The sequence below is a fragment of the Vombatus ursinus genome, unplaced genomic scaffold (genome assembly GCF_900497805.2).
Source record: "Vombatus ursinus unplaced genomic scaffold, bare-nosed wombat genome assembly UNPS02005286.1, whole genome shotgun sequence".
Classification (NCBI taxonomy): Eukaryota; Metazoa; Chordata; class Mammalia; order Diprotodontia; family Vombatidae; genus Vombatus; species Vombatus ursinus.
In genome coordinates this window covers 4,918,542-4,937,625 of record NW_020945064.1, presented here as the reverse complement: position 1 = coordinate 4,937,625, position 19,084 = coordinate 4,918,542, and the positions used below count along the sequence as shown (strand labels likewise).

At 43.3% G+C, this 19,084-nt stretch overlaps 1 protein-coding gene across 3 annotated transcripts in view; it reads left to right on the top strand.

The window, feature by feature from the left end:
- DPEP1 (dipeptidase 1) overlaps positions 1-19,084 on the top strand; it is a 43,434-nt gene that overhangs the window by 19,193 nt on the left and 5,157 nt on the right. For all 3 annotated transcript variants that reach the window (XM_027847311.1, XM_027847319.1, XM_027847303.1), the window contains 4 exons: positions 10,916-11,100; positions 17,130-17,262; positions 18,287-18,419; positions 18,733-18,883. In XM_027847311.1, the coding sequence (XP_027703112.1) occupies positions 10,997-11,100; positions 17,130-17,262; positions 18,287-18,419; positions 18,733-18,883 (521 nt within the window). In that variant the 5' untranslated portion in view covers positions 10,916-10,996. The remainder of the gene's footprint in view (positions 1-10,915; positions 11,101-17,129; positions 17,263-18,286; positions 18,420-18,732; positions 18,884-19,084) is intronic.

The window sequence follows — 19,084 nt, the reverse complement described above, 5'->3', positions numbered from 1 at the left end:
CTTTCTTTCTTTCTTTCTTTCTTTCTTTCTTTCTTTCTTTCTTTCTTCCTTCCTTCCCTTCTTGCAATTGGGGTTAAGTGACTTGCCCAGAGTCACACAGCTAGTAGGTGTCTGAAACTGGATTTGAACTCAGGTCCTCCTGATTCCAGGGCCAGAGCTCTACCCACTGTGCCACTTAGCTTCCCCTCACATCTTGTTTGTACCTTTATATCTCTTGTATATAACTCCTTTCCACTCACACAGGCACCACCACAGTTCATTCAGGCCCTAATTGTCTTTCACCTGGACCACTGCCTTGTGCCTTAAGAGTCTCCCTCCTCCCATCCTGGTCCATTCGGCTGCCAGAGATTTGTCTAAAATACAGATCCTTGGGGCAGTTAGGTGGCGCAGTGAATAGAGCACCGGCCCTGGAGTCAGGAGGACCTGAGTATCAGACCAAACACTTGACGTTTACTAGCTGTGTGACCCTGGGCAAGTCACTTTACCCCAATTGCCTTAAAAAATAAAATAAAATAAAGTACAGATCCTCGCGTGTCATTCCCTCACTTGATGAACCCCAGGATCAGCTCTTTATAACCTGTACCTTTTCTACCCTTCCATCTTCTTACACTTGACTTGAAATGTTCTGCCTGTCACTTCTGCCTCTTGATTTCCTGGGCTTTTAAGAAAGTTAAAAACATAACTTTTTTTTTAAATTCCCTAATAAGATGCTTATGATAAATCAGAATTTATTTTACTATTTGGCATTAAGGCAAAATGTTGGGAATATGTATAAATCAGGAAATTTGTTAGCTGTGTGGTCTTAAGCCAAGTTACCTTAGCTTATCAATTTGTTAACTATATGAAAATAATGCCTAACATAAGTATAATTAGAAATATGGTTTAGAAAAATGAACTTTTCTTTGATTCTCTTGGATTATAGATCTAATTGCTAAAAGATTGATATAAAATGTTTTTTAAAACTCTTTAGAAATATAGAAAATAGTAATAATGGTTTTCTGTGAAGTTGGTAGAGCAATCTATGAAAAGCAAAATACTAAGATCTGATCAACTCTAATAATAGGTTGAAGCAATTAAGTTTGAGATTTAATTTTAGTTGAGAACCAGAAATTACAAAAGGAAAAGATTCAATCCCTACCCATTATACCACACTGTCTAACTTCTTAGTGAGCTACAAGTGAAGTGAGATATAAGTAAGCATCTGGTAACTGTGCTCGGTTCTCATGTGGTGAGAGAGAGAACATCAAATTAGGAACTTCTAGACCAGAGAATTCACATTTTTCTGCACTCCTTGCTACTCCTATCCTTATCTAAACACTGCCAGTAACAGGCTGAAGGGAGAATCTAAAATAATCTATGAGGATCTGACTTACTGAATGAGCCCTTCTGGTTATGAGTTTGGTATTTAATGATGTAATTATGTAAACTAAGGCTAAACGTGCCTCTTAAATTGGCACTGACTCCACCATCATTTAACTTCCAGTGTTCATTTAATTCATTCTGCACCTCAGATTCAAGTCCCAGAAAGGGATGGAACTTTAGTTTATTACCTATAACTGCCTTATGATGCAAATTAGCAAATTGTTGTGTTGATATATTTAGGAAATTCAAACAACTACTGAAAAATTAGAAAATTCTGAACCCAATTTTTATATTTGATATGTATAATTATCTGATCATTTTTTTTTCAAAAATAAAATTTTCACTCTAGCTATTTACTTTGTTATTTACTCTAGTTATTCACTTTTAGCTGTTCATTCTCCCCTTAGGAGGATGAAATTCTGTCAAGGATTTAATCCTATAGAATTCATAGGTAACAGTAGTCTTTATAGGTAGGTCACAAATGCATTTACTTAAGAGACACTAATTTTATTCCAATTTTAACCAAAGGCTGTGATGCGATGTATTTCAGATTGTGCTCAATGAGTTGTCTATGGTAAAACATGTTCAGTTACTGACCATCTTCAAATGAACCTTCTTATTCTATTACACCTTCATAGATCACTGCTCTCAAAGCCTCTTCAGATTCTTATGTAATTCAACTGCATTCTCCTCATTTCCTCCTTCCTTTCCTCTTTCCTTCTTCCTTCCTCCCTTCCCTTCCTTTCTCCCTCTTCTCTCTCTCCCTCCCTCCCTTCTTTCCTTCTTTCCATGGGGAATAGTGCTATATTCCCCATGCTATATACAAGCATGTGTTGTATGCAAGTGTCAATCCCAAATTAATACAATATTGTTTATGATGAGCTGAACTGTTAAAAGAAAAGAAAATGTTTGAAAACTGTTAATATTTTGAAGTGCTGTAATTTAAGAAACTGGAAACTTCCAGTTTGCCTAAAATAAAGAAGAAGTTTTATTGACTATAGAAAACTGAATCCCCTGTCCCATTGCAAACACTTTTTGATGAGAGGAGGGTGGTAATTAGAAATTTGTTAACCTACTCAGTCTTAACAAACGACTGTCTTAAAGATTTAATTGCTTGACTATTGTTTATTAGTTAATTGATTATTAATTACCTGGAAACTGCATGTGTGTGTGTGTGTGCATGTGTGTGTGTGTGTGTGTGTGTGTGTGTGTGTGTGTGTGTATGGGGGGGCGGTATTCACTACACCAGGGAGTAGCCATCTAACCTTTTCCTGAAAACCTCCTGGGAGGAAGAACCCATCACCCCCTGAGGCAGCCACTCATTCAGCTCTCATTTGGACAGCTCCCATTGTTAGGACATTTTTTCCCGTTATCAACTCTAAACTGATCTCTTTACAGTTTTCACCTATTGCCTCTGCTTCTGCCCTCAGGAGCCAAACAAAACAAGTCTAATGTCTCTTCCAGGAGACAGCCCTTCAAGTATCTGGAGACAGATACTTGATACTCCTTACAGATATAGATACTCCTTAGGTCTTTTCTTCTCCAGGCTCAACATTGCAGGTTCTTTCTATTATTCCCCATGGAAAGAAGGAAGAGAGGGAGGGAAGGAAAAAAAGGGGAGGGAGGGAGGAAGGGAAGGAAAGAAGAAGGGAAGATGAAAAGAAGGAGGAAATGAGGGAAGGAGGAAAAAGAGAGAGAAGGAAGAAAAGAAGAAAGGGAAGGGAAGAAGGAAGGAAGGGAGGGAGGAGGGAGGAGAGAAGGAAAGGAGGAAGGGAGGAAGGAAGGAAACAAGCATTTATTAAGTACCTATTATGTGCCAGGTACAGTGCTAAGTGTTTTATAAATATTATCTCATTTAATTCTTGCAACAACCCTGGGAAGTAAGTGGCTATCATTATCCTCATTCTTCAGTTGAGGAAACTGAGTCAGACAGGTGAAGTGACTTGCCCATGATCACACAGCCAGTAAATGTCTGAGGTTGGATTTGGACTAGGGTCTCCCTGACTCCAAGTCTAGCGTTCTGTCCACTGTGACACTTATCTGGTGGGCTTTTTACCTAGCTACCTAGGCCCTTTGCCATTCTTGCTCACCTCCTGTGGACACTCTTCAGCTTATCAATGTCCTTCCTGAAATGTGGCATCTATGCTTACCAATATCGGCAGGACAAACACGTCAGATTTTGTATTCTTTTGACCTCTGCTCCATCAAGGATGGCAGGCTAAGCAAAGCGGTGGGGACGAAGGTTACCAGAATGGCCCCTTCAGAGAATCACATGGACTGGGAAGCTAATTACAGAAAGAAATGTTGAAATAATCTCAGAGACTGCTGACCTCCAGATCTTGTCCTTCTTAGCACTAGAAAGATCAGTGCAACAGGGAACCATATGCACTAAGGAACAACTCAGAATTCTTCTCTGGTACTGTGAGTCATCCAGCCTAGGGCCTTTTCTTTCTTTCTTTTTTTTCTTTTTTTTTTAGAAATAAATTTTATTGAGGTCTTTGGATTGTTGTTATTGTTTTTTATATTAGCAACATTTTCTCCAGTATCCCTCTCCCTTCCCCTCACAGAGAGCAAGCCCATACAACAGATGATTTTTTTTCTTTTACTTTTTTTTGTTTTGTTTTGTTTTGTTTTTGGCTAGGCAATGGGGTTAAGTGACTTGCCCAAGGTCACACAGCTAGTAAGTGTTACGTGTCTGAGGCTGGATTTGAACTCAGGTCCTCCTGAATTCAGGGCCGGTGCTCTATCCCCTGCGCCACCTAACTGCCCCAACAGATGATCTTTTTTTTAAAGGGAAAGAAATCATTAAAACTGATCAATACATTGTAGAAGTCTGGAAATATGTGCAATGTGCCACACTTGTGGACCTCAGAAAAGGGATGGGGTGGGGATATTTTCTCGTATATTTTCTTTTTTGTTTGTAATTTGCTTTCGTTTGCTTTTTGCAACATTTTGCAACATCTAATTTTTTATGGTTGTTATTTACATTTACATTGTCACAAATGTTCTGTATATTGTATTCTTGGCTCTGCCTTCTTCACTCTGCATCTGTTCATAGAGATCTTTACCTGCTTCCCTTTATTCACCAGATTCATCATTTCTTACAGCATGGTAACATCACATAATATTCATATACCATAATTTGTTTGGCCATTCCCCAAAGGATGGACAATTACTCTGTTTCCAATTCTTTGCTATCACAAAAAATGCTGCTGTGAATATGTTAATGTACATGGGGACTCAGGTTTCTTGTCAATAACCTCCTTGGGGTATAATTCTAGTGGTAGAATTTCTGGGTCAAAAAGTATGAATATTTTGTATCTTGTACATTATATATTATACATATTATACATTATATATAATACAATATATATTACATTATATATATGCATATATTTCAATGTATAATTTCAAGTTCCTTTCCAAAATTATTGGATGGGTTTAAAGCTCTACCAACAATTTGCTGGTGTGTCTGTCTTCTCATAATCCTTCTAACATCGACTATAGACATCTTTTGCTATCTTTGCTAATTTGCAGGGTGTGAGGTAACACTTCAGAGTTGTTTTGATTTTTATTTCTCTTATTATTTGTGATTTAGAACATCTTTTTATATGGTTGTTAATACTTTGAGATTTTTCTTTTGAGAATTATTTGTTCATATTCTTTGGCCAATTATCTTTGGAGAAAGTGTATAGGTAAGGTAGGGTCCACTGAAAGGAGAATCGCTTGGCACACTGAAAGAAAAAGAGAGTTTTCCAGATGGTTCAGTGTCTTGGATACAAAATCTATCCGTCTTTTTTAGTCAAGTTAAAGAAAACATGTCCTATTACTAATGTCTTGCTAGGCTGGATTTGCTAGGGGATTTGGGGGCCCTTTTGATAAGAACAAAATGAACCAGAACCTGACTTCCCAAGGTTTTACAAGAAGGAAGGTGGGCAATTCAGAGAGATTTTGTGAGAATTCCTCCAAAAATTATGCTCAGATAAATTTTATCAGGAGAAGAGTCCCAAATGACACATGGATTACACCTTGCCATGAGGAAACTCACAGGACTGTGTGTGCACAAGACTTCCCTCATTCAATAGAATAGGAGAACCTTTGGGATCCTTAACTGCAGACCCTCCCCACCCCCACCTTTGGCAACCTAGTGCTTCCCAGTTTCTCTCCAGGCCCAGATTGTTATTGCCTTAAAAAGCTTCCTGAGCTGGATCTTGAGGGATGGGTTGGATTTCTCTTGATGTTCCTTGCATGGAAGGTCTTCCAGTTTCAAGAACATCATAAATATTTGTCCAATTGAACTAAAGAGAATATAGTCTCAAGGCAGAAAAGTGTAGTTTGTCATGAGGTGGAGATGGAGAAATCCTTATAAGGATGGGGAAACATAAGGAAAGCTCAAAGCTCAAGGCAGGAAAGTGACAGCAGTACATGTTTGGTGGGAGTTGGGGGTGGTCAATGTGCCTGGAATATAGGATCTACAAACAGGAGATGTGGAAGAGGCTGGCTGGTGGGTTGAGGTCAGTCAGTCAACAAGCATTTATTGAATGCTTATTATGCATCAGGCACTGTGCTAAGCCCCAGGGATACAAAAGAGAGGTAAAAAGCATAGCCCCTACCCTCAGGGAGCTCACATTCTAATGAGGAAAAAAAGCATGCAAAAAAACCTTGTGTGTACAACACGCATACAAGATAAATGAGAAGTAATCCCAGAGGAAAGACGCTAGAGAGAAAGACACTTGGACACACAATCGGCTGGATGAAAACTTCCGTGGCTGAGCTTTCTCAGGTGTAAAATATGGATAGCACCTGTGTAACTTGCCTCGCGAGGTTGTTGTCTATTTAGGTTAGAAACCCCATTCCACAGGGACAGCTAGGTGGTGCAGTGGATAGAGCTCCCACCTTGGAGACAGGAGGACCTGAGTTCAAATCCCGCCTCAGACACATGACACTTACTAGCTGTGTGTGACCCTGGACAAGTCACTTAATTCTGATTGCCTCAGCAAAAAAAAAAAGGAAATCCCACTCCTTTTAGGTATTCCAGTTAAGAGATTAAGGAAAATTAATAACAATAATAGCTAGCACTTCCATAGTATTTTAAGATTTGCAAAGCACTTTATAAATAGTCCCTTGTTTGATCTTCAAACAACCCTAACAGGTAGGTGCTCTTATCCCCATTTTACAGATGAGAAAACTGAGGCAGACAGAAGGTTAAGTGCCTTGTCCATGGTCACACAGCTAGTTTCTGAAGTCAAAATTTGGACTCAGGTCTTTCTGACTCCAGGTCCAGTGCTCTGCGCACCAGCTGCCCTTACTATCGAGCTGAGACCTGTTAAAGACCTTAGCTTGAAAAGGCCAAGGCCTCCCACTGCATCCTGGGCCATCTCCAGTTGTCCTGATCCATATCTGGCCACTGGACCCAGATGGTGCTGGAGGAGACCGTGAGGCTGGTGACTTTGCACAGCCCTGCCTCACTTAAATCCAAGTCACTCGCATGTCATGGCATCACCTCCCTGATGTCATGGTCCTCTTTGCGAATGAAGGGCAAACAGCGGCAATGAAATGAACTTGAGATCTTAGTGGGGAGAAGCAGTGCACGGTGTCTGCCTTCATTTAGGAGTCTTTATGCAGAGGTTAGATGACTACATGATGGATATATTGTAGAGCAGATTCCTGCATTAGCTGGTCAGAAAGTGAGGCATCGCCTGTCAATTGGGGAATAGCTGGACGAGTTGTGATATATGATTGTGATGGAATATGATTGCGCTGTAAGAAATGATGAAGTGGATGGTTTCAGAAAAACCTGGGAAGCCTTATATGAACTGAGCAGATGGGTTGGGATTTAGTCGGCGCCTTCTACTTCTGAGAATCTGATTCTGTGCTGGAGTTTGTGCTCAGTAAGGACAGATAATGACTTGGACTTCATGGTGTCTTCCCTGAGTGGGGATGAGTGTTGGGAAGATGCCAGCAAGCAGAAATGGCGATCGGTTGTCTCTGCCGAGTAAGAGGATCCTAAAAGACTGTCCTGAGAACAGGCGTATCTATTTATGGGATGATGCTGTCTATCAGGCTTGGCAGAGTTGGTGAACTCACCACAAGCTACATTAGCTTCTTGGCTCAGAATTGGAGGGCTCTAGATTGGAAGTACGACTAAGTTGACGAAACACAAATATTTGTCTAAAGTTAGCTCCTGGCTCTGTCACTGGCCAAGAGTTTATATTTGGGTGAATTACTTAGTTCTTCATTAGCTTGTCTGTAACAAGAAGAGGGTTGTTGGAGGTTAATTAATGTTTTTCTCAAAAAATGATTGTGAACTTAAGCTTTTCAAGTGGTGGAGAAAGGACTATTGCAGCTTGTGAGTCAGAGGATATGAGTAAATGTGTGACCAGTACCGAAAAGAGTGGCCAAGGATGCCGAGGGAATCAGGGCGCGGTGAAGGCCAAAAAATGGAGGGGAGAAAGAAACAGAAATCAGATGAAAGTGAGTTTGTCCATCATGGAGAGGGCATTTCAGAGAGCACAGTGGAAAGGGTAGGGAGATCTGGAGTGAGACATTGGGGGAGAGGGTTAAGGAGGATGAAAATAAGGAGGTGGGTCATTCATTGGGCATGGGGAATGGAGCTCAGATCCCTGGGACAGGGAGAGTATGAGGGAGAACAGGGAAGGCTCCTGGTACAATGCAAACACACCTGGGATGTTAAGGGGCAATCCTATGGTGCATTATCAGCTATTGACACCAGTCTAGACCTAAGAGCTATCACTCTGGAAAACAAAAGGCTGTGTTCTGAGGAAAGGTGACTCTGGATAGGGAAATTTCTAGCTCTAGAGTAGTATTAAGGGCACTAGATTTGAAGTCAGAAGACTTAGGTTTGAATCCAAGTTGTTTTATTTCTTTGGACCCCAGTTTCCTCATCTGTAAAAGGAGGGATTTAGAGTAGATGATGCCTTCCATATTTAAATCCTATCATCTCTGACTGATTCCCTTTCCCTAACTCCCCACCCCCCACCCCACCAACTGAATTCCCAGGTTGCTCCCCTAACAGTGCCACTGAGTCAGCCTCGGGACTTGGGAAAAGGATAAGAAAGTGGTTCTTATTGTTTTCTCTCATCTCTCTGTGCTTGTTCTTAGGTCCTGAACCTGTACCCTCCCTTCCCCTCATATCCTGTATTATGTTGTCATTCAATCATTTTCCAATTATGTCTGACTCCTCATGACCCCATTTGGGGTTTCCTTGGCCAAGATACTGGAGTGGTTTACCATTTCTTTCTCCAACTCATTTGACAGATGAGGAAATGGAAGCAAAGAAGGTTAAATGATTTGCCCAAGTTCACATAGCTAGTAAGTCTGAGGTCAGATTTGAACTCAAGTCTTTCTGACTTCTAGCATTCTATCCACTGTGCCACCTAATTGTCCCCATATCCTGTATTAGCTGGTCAGAAAGTGAAACATTGCCTGTCAATTGGGGAATAGCTGGACGAGTTGTGATATATGATTGTGATGGAATATGATTGTGCTGTAAGAAATGATGAAGTGGATGGTTTCAGATAAACCTGGGAAGACTTATGTAAACTGGGGATGGAGCCAAGAGGGCGGAGTAAAAGCAGTGACTTGCTTGAGCTCTCCCCCAAACCCCTCCAAATACCTGTAAAAAAAGACTTACATGAACTGAGGCAGAGTGAAGTGAGCAGAACCAGGAGAACATTGTACATAGTAACAGCAATATTGTAATGATGATCAGCTGTGAATCAGCTACTCTGATCAATACAATGATCCAAGACAATTCCAAAGGACCCATGATGAAAACTGCTATCCACCTCCAAAGAGAACTGGTGAACTTTGAGTGAAGATTGAAACATATTTTTTCACTTTATTTTTCCTACTTTTCCCCCCTGCAACATGACTAACATGGAAATGTGCTTTGCGTGATTTCATATATATAATTTATTATGTATAATATATATTTCTTGCCTTCTCAGTGGATGAGGGAGGGGCAGAAAAAAGGAGAGAATTCAGAATTGAAAATATTTTTTTTTAAATAGTGACAGTACTAATGTTTTGCCATATTAATCTTGAGCCACCTCCCGGATGCTTACTTTTTAGGCAAACTTTTCTCCTTGGTTCTCCTCACCCCTGATCCCAGTCCCAGGTACTCAGTGTCCTATGTCCTCTGGCTACCCACAGTCACCCACAATAGTGACTAATGGCAGAGGAGTATCTTGTAGAGAAAATCAAATCCAAAGAAATTATTTTCTAATAGTGGAATTGTATACCATGTCCAATGAACAGTAGTGACAGTGAATTTTTTTCTTCTAGTCAGGGAATCCTTTCTTAGTCCCTCAAATTATAAACTGTTTATTCCTTAAGAGGTCTGCCTTCATTGTCTGGTTTTAGCCAACCTTTCCAGATTCATCTCATCCCTTCACTCACTCTAACTTTTTAAAAAATTTATACTTTTACAACTGTATGACAATATGATAGGTTCTCTTAGTAATCCTAAGTATTTTATTTTATGCCTTTGAGAACATGATTCTGAGAAGAAGTCCCTAGACTTCACCAATAGGACACAGAAAATCTTAAGAATCCTTCACCAAGAGGAAGTGGCTGATCAGAACATTCTTATTTTTTCATTTTTTTTAGAACATTCTTATTTTTAACTTGTGTGTTCACAGATTAAAGCAAATATGAGACAAGATTTAACCAATTGAACCTACATATTGGTGTTAACTAGTGGAAAAATGGATTATTGATGTCTCATTTCAAAGTCTGCATATTAATAAAAGTTGCTGAGATTGGGTGTGTGTGTGTGTGTGTGTGTGTGTGTGTGTGTGTAATCCTTGTCCTAGAGGCTGTTTTACAGATAAGGAAATTGAGACCAGAGAAATTAAGTGACTTCCCAGGGTCACACAGTAAGCAGAAGGAAGAGTATGAACCCAAATCCATGGTTCTTTCCAACATACCATCCTGTCCTGTCCTTTAGTGCCAACCCCAGTACACCCATGGTAGCTGCCTTGTTTCCTTCCTTACTAAATTTAAACTCAGGCTCTTTTTTCTTTGGAATACTCCTCTGTGTCATAAAGCAAGTCATTTACCTCGGGGTTATCAGACTGGTGTGGACCTATTTCAGAAAGTTCTTCTTCTCTCATAAATTTTTTTCTTTTACCTATTTATCTTTTTGCCTAATTTTTTTTACCTATTTTTTCTTTTACCTATTTCCTGGCCTTTCTCTAGGTAACTATTCAACTGTAGGTAAAATCAGTTTTATGGTACAGACCTCCCCACTCCCACACACACTCACTGTCACACACCAAGTGGTCACCTACTCCATTTCAAATCCAGCAGAGGCAGGGATTCAGGGATTTGGAATTTCAGGTTCCTTTGGCCCAGTCCCATTACCAGCCTGAGACTCTGGCCTGTCCAAAGGGCTTATTGTCACTTTTAGTTGGTGAAGTACTATCAATATCCAGGCTAATTCTAGACTTTCCCGATCAAAGGGCATCCTTAATCATTTTCACCTGGTATAAAAATGATATTGTTGTAATACTTAGTCTACTCCCCACAGAGGAAGACAAGCTCAGGGCAAGAGGGAGGTGATTTGGCAAGTTTTGAGTCTCCGGCTGGTCTCTCCGGGGGAAACTTCGGCATGATGTGGAACTGGTGGTTTTGGTTTTGTTTGGCACTCTGCACCGCAGACCAATATAGGGATGAAGCAGTAAGAATCATGAATGAGACACCCTTAATCGATGGGTAAGTAGCTCTGCCTGTGAGAGGGCACCCCTTCCCCTCATCCCCTCCAACAATCAGAGAGTGGTGGCTGGCACAGGGATAAAGTGTCTTAAGTGATGCAGGAAATGCTGAGAGAGTTTGGATTCCCTTCCAGTCCCAGAAGCCCCTTTGCGCAATGTTAGTCCCCATCTAGATTTCTCTTTCTCCAACTTTAAATGGGATCAGAACAGTCTCCAAGACTATTCCACCTTAGCATATGAAGCCCCAGTCAAGCTGCTCAATTTCTGGTTCACTCAATAGGGATTCATGAAGCACCTACTGTGTGTTAGACACTGCCCTAGGTACTGAGGATAGTCCTTGCCCTTTTGGGGGGTTATTGGAGTACAGAAGATGCACACAGAGTAGTAAATACAAGGGAATTTGAAGGGGCTGAGAGTCCTAACCATTGGGGGTGTGGGCAAATAATGGAGAGATCTTTTGCAGCAGGAGGTAGTCCCTGAGCTAAGCCAGAAGAAATGACGGGTTGCAAAAGGCTAAGGGGAAGAGGTGGGAATGTATTCGAGGCATGAGGGGCTAGCATCTTCCAAGGCAGGGAGACAAAAGGTGGAATGCCCCATTTGGGGAAGAGCTACTGCCCAGTTTGATTGGAATGGAGAGTGGTGAATGATGCTAGGGAGGATAATTATGAATAGGAAGAGTAATAACTGATAGACGTTAATATTGTGCTTTAAAGTTTACAAAGAGTTTTGCCTTCTCTTGGCTGGTTTTAGAGTCAGGAGATCTGGGTTTAAAGTCCCCTCTGAGGCTGCTTAACACTATTAATCACAATAATTAGCATTTATGTGGCACTTTAAGGTATGAAAAGTGCTTTACAAACATCATCTCAGATCTCTGCTCCCTTCCCTTAGGAAAATTATTTTAGCAGCTTCATGGAAAATAGAGTAGAAAGGGGACAAACTTGAAGCAGGAAGACCAACCAGAAGGTTCCTGCAGTAATCCAGGTGACAGCTGATGAGGAACTGTACCCGGGTAGGGACCCGGTGAAGAGAGAGAAGGGCCCAGTGGGAGAGATGTTGTGGAAAAAGAACTGACGAGACTTGGAAAGCGATTGATTGTGAACAGTGTAAAACAAAGAGCCACAAATGACTGAGAGTTTGTGGACCTAGGGGATTAGAAAGATGGTGGGTCCCCTTGTCAGAAATAGGGGAGATTAGAGGAGAGATGGTTTTGAAGCAGCTAGTTCCATTTCGGACTTGTTGAATCAAAGATGCCTTTGGAGTATTCACTTGGGGAGATCCAAGGGGTCCTGCTAGACTGGAATCAGGAGAGGGAGCGAAGCGTGAGAGAGAAGAGAAGGGAGCCTGGACAGAGCCACTTAATTCACAAGAGTTGGATGATAGTATGACAAGGAAGACTGCAGAAGAGTAGTCATATGGGTAGGAGATGAACTAAAAGATAGGGGTCTTCGTACAGGAGGAGAGAAATCCTCCCCTAGGAAGAACGTTCTCTGGCTTGTATTGGATGACCATGTATGGCCACTGAGGTCTCTTCTAACCCTCAAATTCTGTGATTCTGTGAAAGTATCCCAGAGGAAGAAAAAGAGTATGACAGCTACAGGTAGGTCAAGGTGAATGACAATGAAGAAAAGGCCATCAGATGTAGCAGTTGAGGCCATTGGTGACCTCAGAGAAAACAGTTTTAATGGCAGTAGGGTCTGAAGTCAGGTTGTAAGGGCTTGAGAAGGGAATAGGAGGGGATAGACACGTGTAGAAGGCTTTTTTCTAGAAGCTTGGCTCTGAAAGAGTGAAGAGATATGGGATGCTAGTTTGGGGGGATGGCAGAGTCAAACACTGTTGCTGTTGTTAAAGGGATGGTTCAGACTAGGTTCCATCTGTAGGCAGTGGGAAAGGAGCCAATATATAAGAATCAGCAGAAGATTAAGTAGAAAGGGAAATCAAGTCAACAAACATTTATTAAGCACCTACTATGTGCCAAGCACTGTGCCAAGTTCTGGGGATACAAAAACTAGCCCGGATAACTATTTCAATATGTTTGGTTTCCTTTGAAATCATGTGCATTTCATTTTGTGCCTTTAAAAACATTATTCTAAGAAGCTTCATCAGACTGTTAGAGGGGCCCAATTAAAAAGGCATGGTTTACTCTAATGACAGAATTTCAGACACTGGAGAACAGATGGGAAGCAGAAGAGGTCTGAGAGGGAAGAAAGGGGAGGTGTATTGTTTGAGCCAAAGAACCTGAACTTCAATCAGTCGACAGCCAGCTCTAAAACTAGTTGGTGGACAGCTAGGAGGCACACTGCATAGACAGTGCCAGACCTGGAATCAGAAAAGCCTGAATTCAAATCCAGTCTCAGATACTTTCTAGCTGTGTGGCTGTGGGCGAGTCACTTAACTCTGTTTGCCTCAGTTTCTCCATCTGTTAAAATGAATTGGAGAAGGAAATGGCAAACCACTCCAGTATCTTTGCCAAGAAAACCCCTCATGGGATCACAGTCAGAAATGACTCAATAACAACAAAAACTAGTTTCCTTCCTCATCTAGAACTAAGTAAGCCCTATTTCTTTGAATTTAAAAAAATTTAAATTTAAAAATGTTTCATTGCTACCTTTTGGTTTTGGCATATAGCCTTTTCCCACTGTCCACTTCCCCAACAAACCCTTTATTATGTAAACAAAATAAAATCCACACATAAAGAAAAACAGGCAAAACACTGACCCAAAGGCCACATCTGTCAGTGGGTACAGCATTCTCAGCCCTCTTCCTTTGGGAGAATTATCTAAAATCCAAATGGTCTCTTCTCCTGTCCTCTAGTTAAGTCATCAGAAGTTCCCCCCATTCTTCCCTTGATTCCAATTTCCTTTACTTTCTCCTGCAGAGTCACGTCCATGCTCTTTCCCCTTCCCAAGTCCTGCCATATGATCAATTCCAGTAATTTCACGGGTGTCAGGGACTTTTCAGGATTTCTTGCCTGTTCCATTACAGGGCCTCCTGGGTGCTGGGGTTCTGAGCTAGAGGCCACCAGCAGTCAGAGTCCCCACCTGCTGCCCACACTTTTGAGACAGCCCTCCAGGTTAGGATTCCCTGACTCAACCACATTCTGATTCAGCTCGGCACTCTTGTATTCTTCTCTTGTGCTTCACTCTCCTGGACAAAACTCATCCAATGAATGACCACGAATGGTCCATCCAGAAAAGGGGAGTATGACTATTACTGAGGCTGACTCTGCATCTTTTCCAAGCAGTTGGAGAAGGCTGTCGCCTCTTCTACTCCAAACAGGGACCACTTCTTCTGCTCACCACCAGCCCTCTACCAGAGCTGTGAATTCAAATTCAACATTGACTAAACCACTCACTATGGAACAGGCACAGTACTAGGCACTGGAGATACAAAGATGAAAAATGATAGTCTCTGCTCTCCAGAAGGCCATGTTCCACTGTGGGGACGACATGTAACCAGATAAGCACATCAAAAGGTAGGGTCTAATAGGGACAAAGGGTCTAGACCAAATGCTCTAGGAACATTTGAAGAGGGAGAAGGGGGTGAGGAGGAAAGGAACGGGAAAGCATCATGGTAGAGTTGGTTCAGGAGGTGAATCTTAGAAGAGAACAAGGAATCCGAGAGGTGGAATTGAAGGAGAGCATTTGAAGCATGGAGAGTGGCTTGTCCAGCCATAGGTGTAAGAGGTAGCATGTCAAGTAGTCTGGTCTGTCTTAAATGTATAGTGTGTAAATCGTGCTAAGGTGAAAAAAGGCTGTAAAGGGAGGTCAGAATCAGATTGAGGAGGGCCTTAAACGTTAGGCTGAGGAGTCAATGGATGGATGTGGGGAGCGGGAGGGAGGGAAAGTGAAGGATCAAACAAGACCTTGAAGTTTTAAGCCTTGGTGACTGGGAGAATGGGAATGTCATTCTAAAAAAATAGACAGAGGTCTGAAGGAGGTGAGGGTTTAGAGAAAGACACTGATTCCACCGGAGGCATGAATCTGAGATGCCTATTGAATGGACATCCAGTAGGCAGTTGTGGATATAGGCTTGGAGTTCAGGGAAATGATCAAGACTGGACACAGAAATCTGGACACCTTCTGAATGAATCAGATACCAAGGGAGAAAATGTTACGGGAGAAGGGAAAAAACTCCAGGATAGAGCTTCAGGAAATACTCTTCCTTTAGGGGCAGGGAGGAAGGCAAGGCAAGGTAAAGCGACAAGCATTTTTAAAGCCCCTACTATGTGCCCAGCACTGTACTAAGCACTGGGAATACAAATACATAAGCAAAAATATAGTTCCTGCCCTCAAGGAGCTTACATTCTGATGGAAAAAAGACAGCATTCCAAAGACAGCTGGCAGAACAGATGGGGCAGGTACCCACGAAGGTACGTGGTGGCAAAGTCCTGAGAGTCAGAAGCAAAGCCAGGAGGGGAATGAAAGTTGTCTTCATTGCATCTACTCCTCCAGGGACCTAGTGCCCCTGTGTTGTCATTGAGCTACCCGAGCTACCCAAAATCCCGGCATCTTTTCTCCCTCCAAGCCTCTTGTCCCCAGCCCCACCTTCTCCCACTACTCCCCTCCCCATTAACCCTGCCCCAATCAACACCTCCCTGAACTGTGACTCTTTTCCTTGGAGTTATTTGAACATACAAGCATTACCACAGAAGGCTCTTTGCCCCTTTGAGAGACATAAGCCCAGTTGAAAGTCCCTTCCCCAGTTCCAGTTACTTGGGAGGGTTCAAAGGAGATGAAGCGGCAATATGGAAATTCTGTAGCATCCAACAGCCCTGAGAGGCATCAGTGGACATTTGGAGTCTGCTGCCTGGGACCTTCTCCTCGAGTTAAATCGGCATCTCCCAACATTCTTGTGCTCCGTCACTGACTAGCTGAGACGTCAGTCAGTAAGGACAATTGGTTTTGAACAAAATGAGTAGAAAGAGGAGGAGAGGTAGCTTCAGCCTATGTGTATGTATTCCACAACTGCTTCTGGGGCCTTATCGGTATAAGACTCTTGCAAGCAAACTAATTGGAGTTCATATGTTAATGGGTGAAAATGAGTCTCCCTTCCTGTTCCATTTTGGAGCTAGACTGTTGAGAGGCTGAGGAAACATCCCTGTGCTACCAACCAGTTTCAAATCCACAAGACAGGAGATGCCCCTTTGGATTAGGGTAGAAAGGGACCTGAAGTGCTGGATGCTGCTCTGGGTCCCACTAGGGTCTAAGCCAGGGGTGGGGAACCTGCGACCTCAGCCACATGCAGCCGTCTAGGTCCTCAAGTACAGCCCTTTGACAGAATGTGTGAAGTTTGGATTCAGTCAAAGGGCCACACTGGAGGACCTAGAGGGCCACATGTGACCTCGAGGCCACAGGTACCCCACCCCTGGTCTAGGCTAAGAGTTGAAGGGGTTGCCTGAAGGCAGGGGAATGACCTCTCCTTGTCCAGACAGTGACTAAGATGATAAAGAGCCTCATAGCATATGATATTAATAAGTTAGCATTTATATAGCCCTCTAGAGATTTCAAAGCAGTGTATGTTATCTCATTTGATAACAACAACCAGGGCAGGTAGGTGTTATGATTATCTCCGTCTTTACAGTGCGGGAAACTGAGGCGGGGAGAAATTAAGGGACTTGCTGAAGGTCCCAGAGCAAGTAAGTGTCTGAGGTCAGCCTTCTTCCTGACTCAAAGCTCGCACTCTTAACACCCTTGTTCTGCCCCCGTGCCTCATGAATGAAAGTCAGTTGAAGAAACTAGGCATGTTTGTCCTGGAGAAGAAAAGATCCAGGGGGCACATACTAACTGCCTGTAAGGATTCAGAGGGATGCCCTGTGCAAGACAGATTCACCTCATTCTGCTTCATCTCAGAGGGCATAACCAGGAGCAATGGCGGGGGAGGGTGGGGTAGGCTTGGGGGCTCTCTTTCAGAACGTGGGTTGAACTGGGCAAGGGAGGGTCTCTGGGGTCCCTTCCAACTCTGACCTCTCATGATTCTATGGAGACACTAACTCCACTTTGCCTTCTCCTGGCACCTTCTTCTCCCTTCCAGTCACAATGATCTACCGTGGCAGATACTGAAGAAGTTCAATGGCCAGCTGCAGCGGACAGAAGCCAACCTGAACTACCTGGAGGGCACACACACCAATATTCCGAAGCTGAGGGCTGGCTTGGTGGGCGGCCAGGTAAGGGAAAGGGGAGGGTCCAGAGAGTTGGGCATGCAGGCCCTGTGGGAAATGCAGGGGGGATGGCACAGATAGGCATATTGATAGGGGCTGTTGCCACAGCAGTCACCAGCTTTCAAAGGAGCAGCTCTGGCTCACTGTCCCCTAGGGAGAAATTCCCCAGCCATCCTTTCTAGCCTAGCTTGTGCCAGCTGCTGGCGCCCTGCCCTGGGCAACCCTGGGCTTAGTTGGACTCTCAGTGTTCTGGGGCCAGGCTCCAACTCCCCTCCTTTTAATTGCTGGGATCCAGGTGCCAGACTTCCTCCAGATGCCCTCCACTGTGAGCCTCCCCCCCCCACCACTATGTTCTGGCCCCTACTTGAACCTCCTCCTCGCCCATATCCCTTCATCCACCCCCTCAGGCTCCTGTTTTCTGAGACAGAGGGACATGGATTTTAATCAGAAAAACAATCTTTTCTAATGTGTTGTTCCACCCTGGCATCATATTGTCTTACTAACTCAATTGTAATCTGTGTGACTCCAGAAGTCCCTTAAGGAACAAATCACACTGTGAGCATTTCAGCCCCACTGCTACTCCCCCTGCCAGGGTGGGGAAGGCTTGGGGGATTTAAGAGCTCATTCAGGGTCTTCTCCATCTCTAGTGACCATACCACCTTACAGGTAAAGATGGCCCTGGTTCATAGGCTCATGATGGGGTCTAGTCTATTTCCCTTATTTTACAGATGAGGAGACTGAGGCACTTACCTGTAATCATATAAGTAGTATGGCACAGGTGCTTACTAGAGAGAATGAATGCCCCTACACCTTAACCAGTCCTAGATCAGAATAGATCCCCGCAGAGACCTCTACTGACTCAGACTCACTGTCCCCAAGTCCAGTGAGAACCTGACTGGGGCAGTAGCCCCTAGCCTTCCTGAGACCAGCTTCCCCCAGACCTCCACAGTTGCTTCTCAGACTGAATGGGGGGGTGCCTCTGGGTGTCACCCTGATAGCTCCCCAAAGCCTTCTCTCCCTTGGCTTGCAGTTCTGGTCTGCTTACATGCCCTGTGATACCCAGAACAAAGACGCAGTGAAGAGAACCCTGGAGCAGATCGACCTCATTTACAGAATGTGCCAGACATACCCTGAGACTTTCTTGTGTGCCACCAGCACTGCAGGTGAGTTCTGCCAGCACTGGCAAGCCCCACTAGGGTTAAGGTAGCTCTGCCCATCTATTCCCAACACTCCCTCACCACGTTCAAGGACCACACCCTGCGTACGTATAAACATTTTCTTAGACACAGAAATGCCTGTCCCAGTAAGTTGATAAACATATCCAGATATTCAATCATTGGGGGCGGTGAGGGAGGAGATCCCATCTAGTCTCTGCAAGTCACCACATCTAACCACAAGGCCACTTGGAATCATCCAGGGTGGGCAGTGAAGGCTTCCCTTCACTAGACCTTACATGCCAAGGTCTTTCCATTACAGATATAAAACTGGCCTTCCAGCAGAAGAAGGTGGCCAGCCTGATTGGTGTGGAGGGTGGCCATTCCATGGACAGCAGTATGGGTGTCCTCCGGGTACTGTACTACCTGGGAGTGCGCTATATGACCCTCACCCACAACTGTAACACACCCTGGTAAGAACTATGGGCTAGACCCTATTGATTCTAGGGGAGGATGTTCTGATCCTAATTCCTTGCCATTCACTTTTAAATTTTTTTCAATTAACAAGAATTTGTTTTCTTTCCCTCCTACATCTTCCTCCTGAATGACTGAACAAAACATAACAATAAGACCCTCATAACAAACATGCATAGTTAGCTTTGCAGTCATTCTCA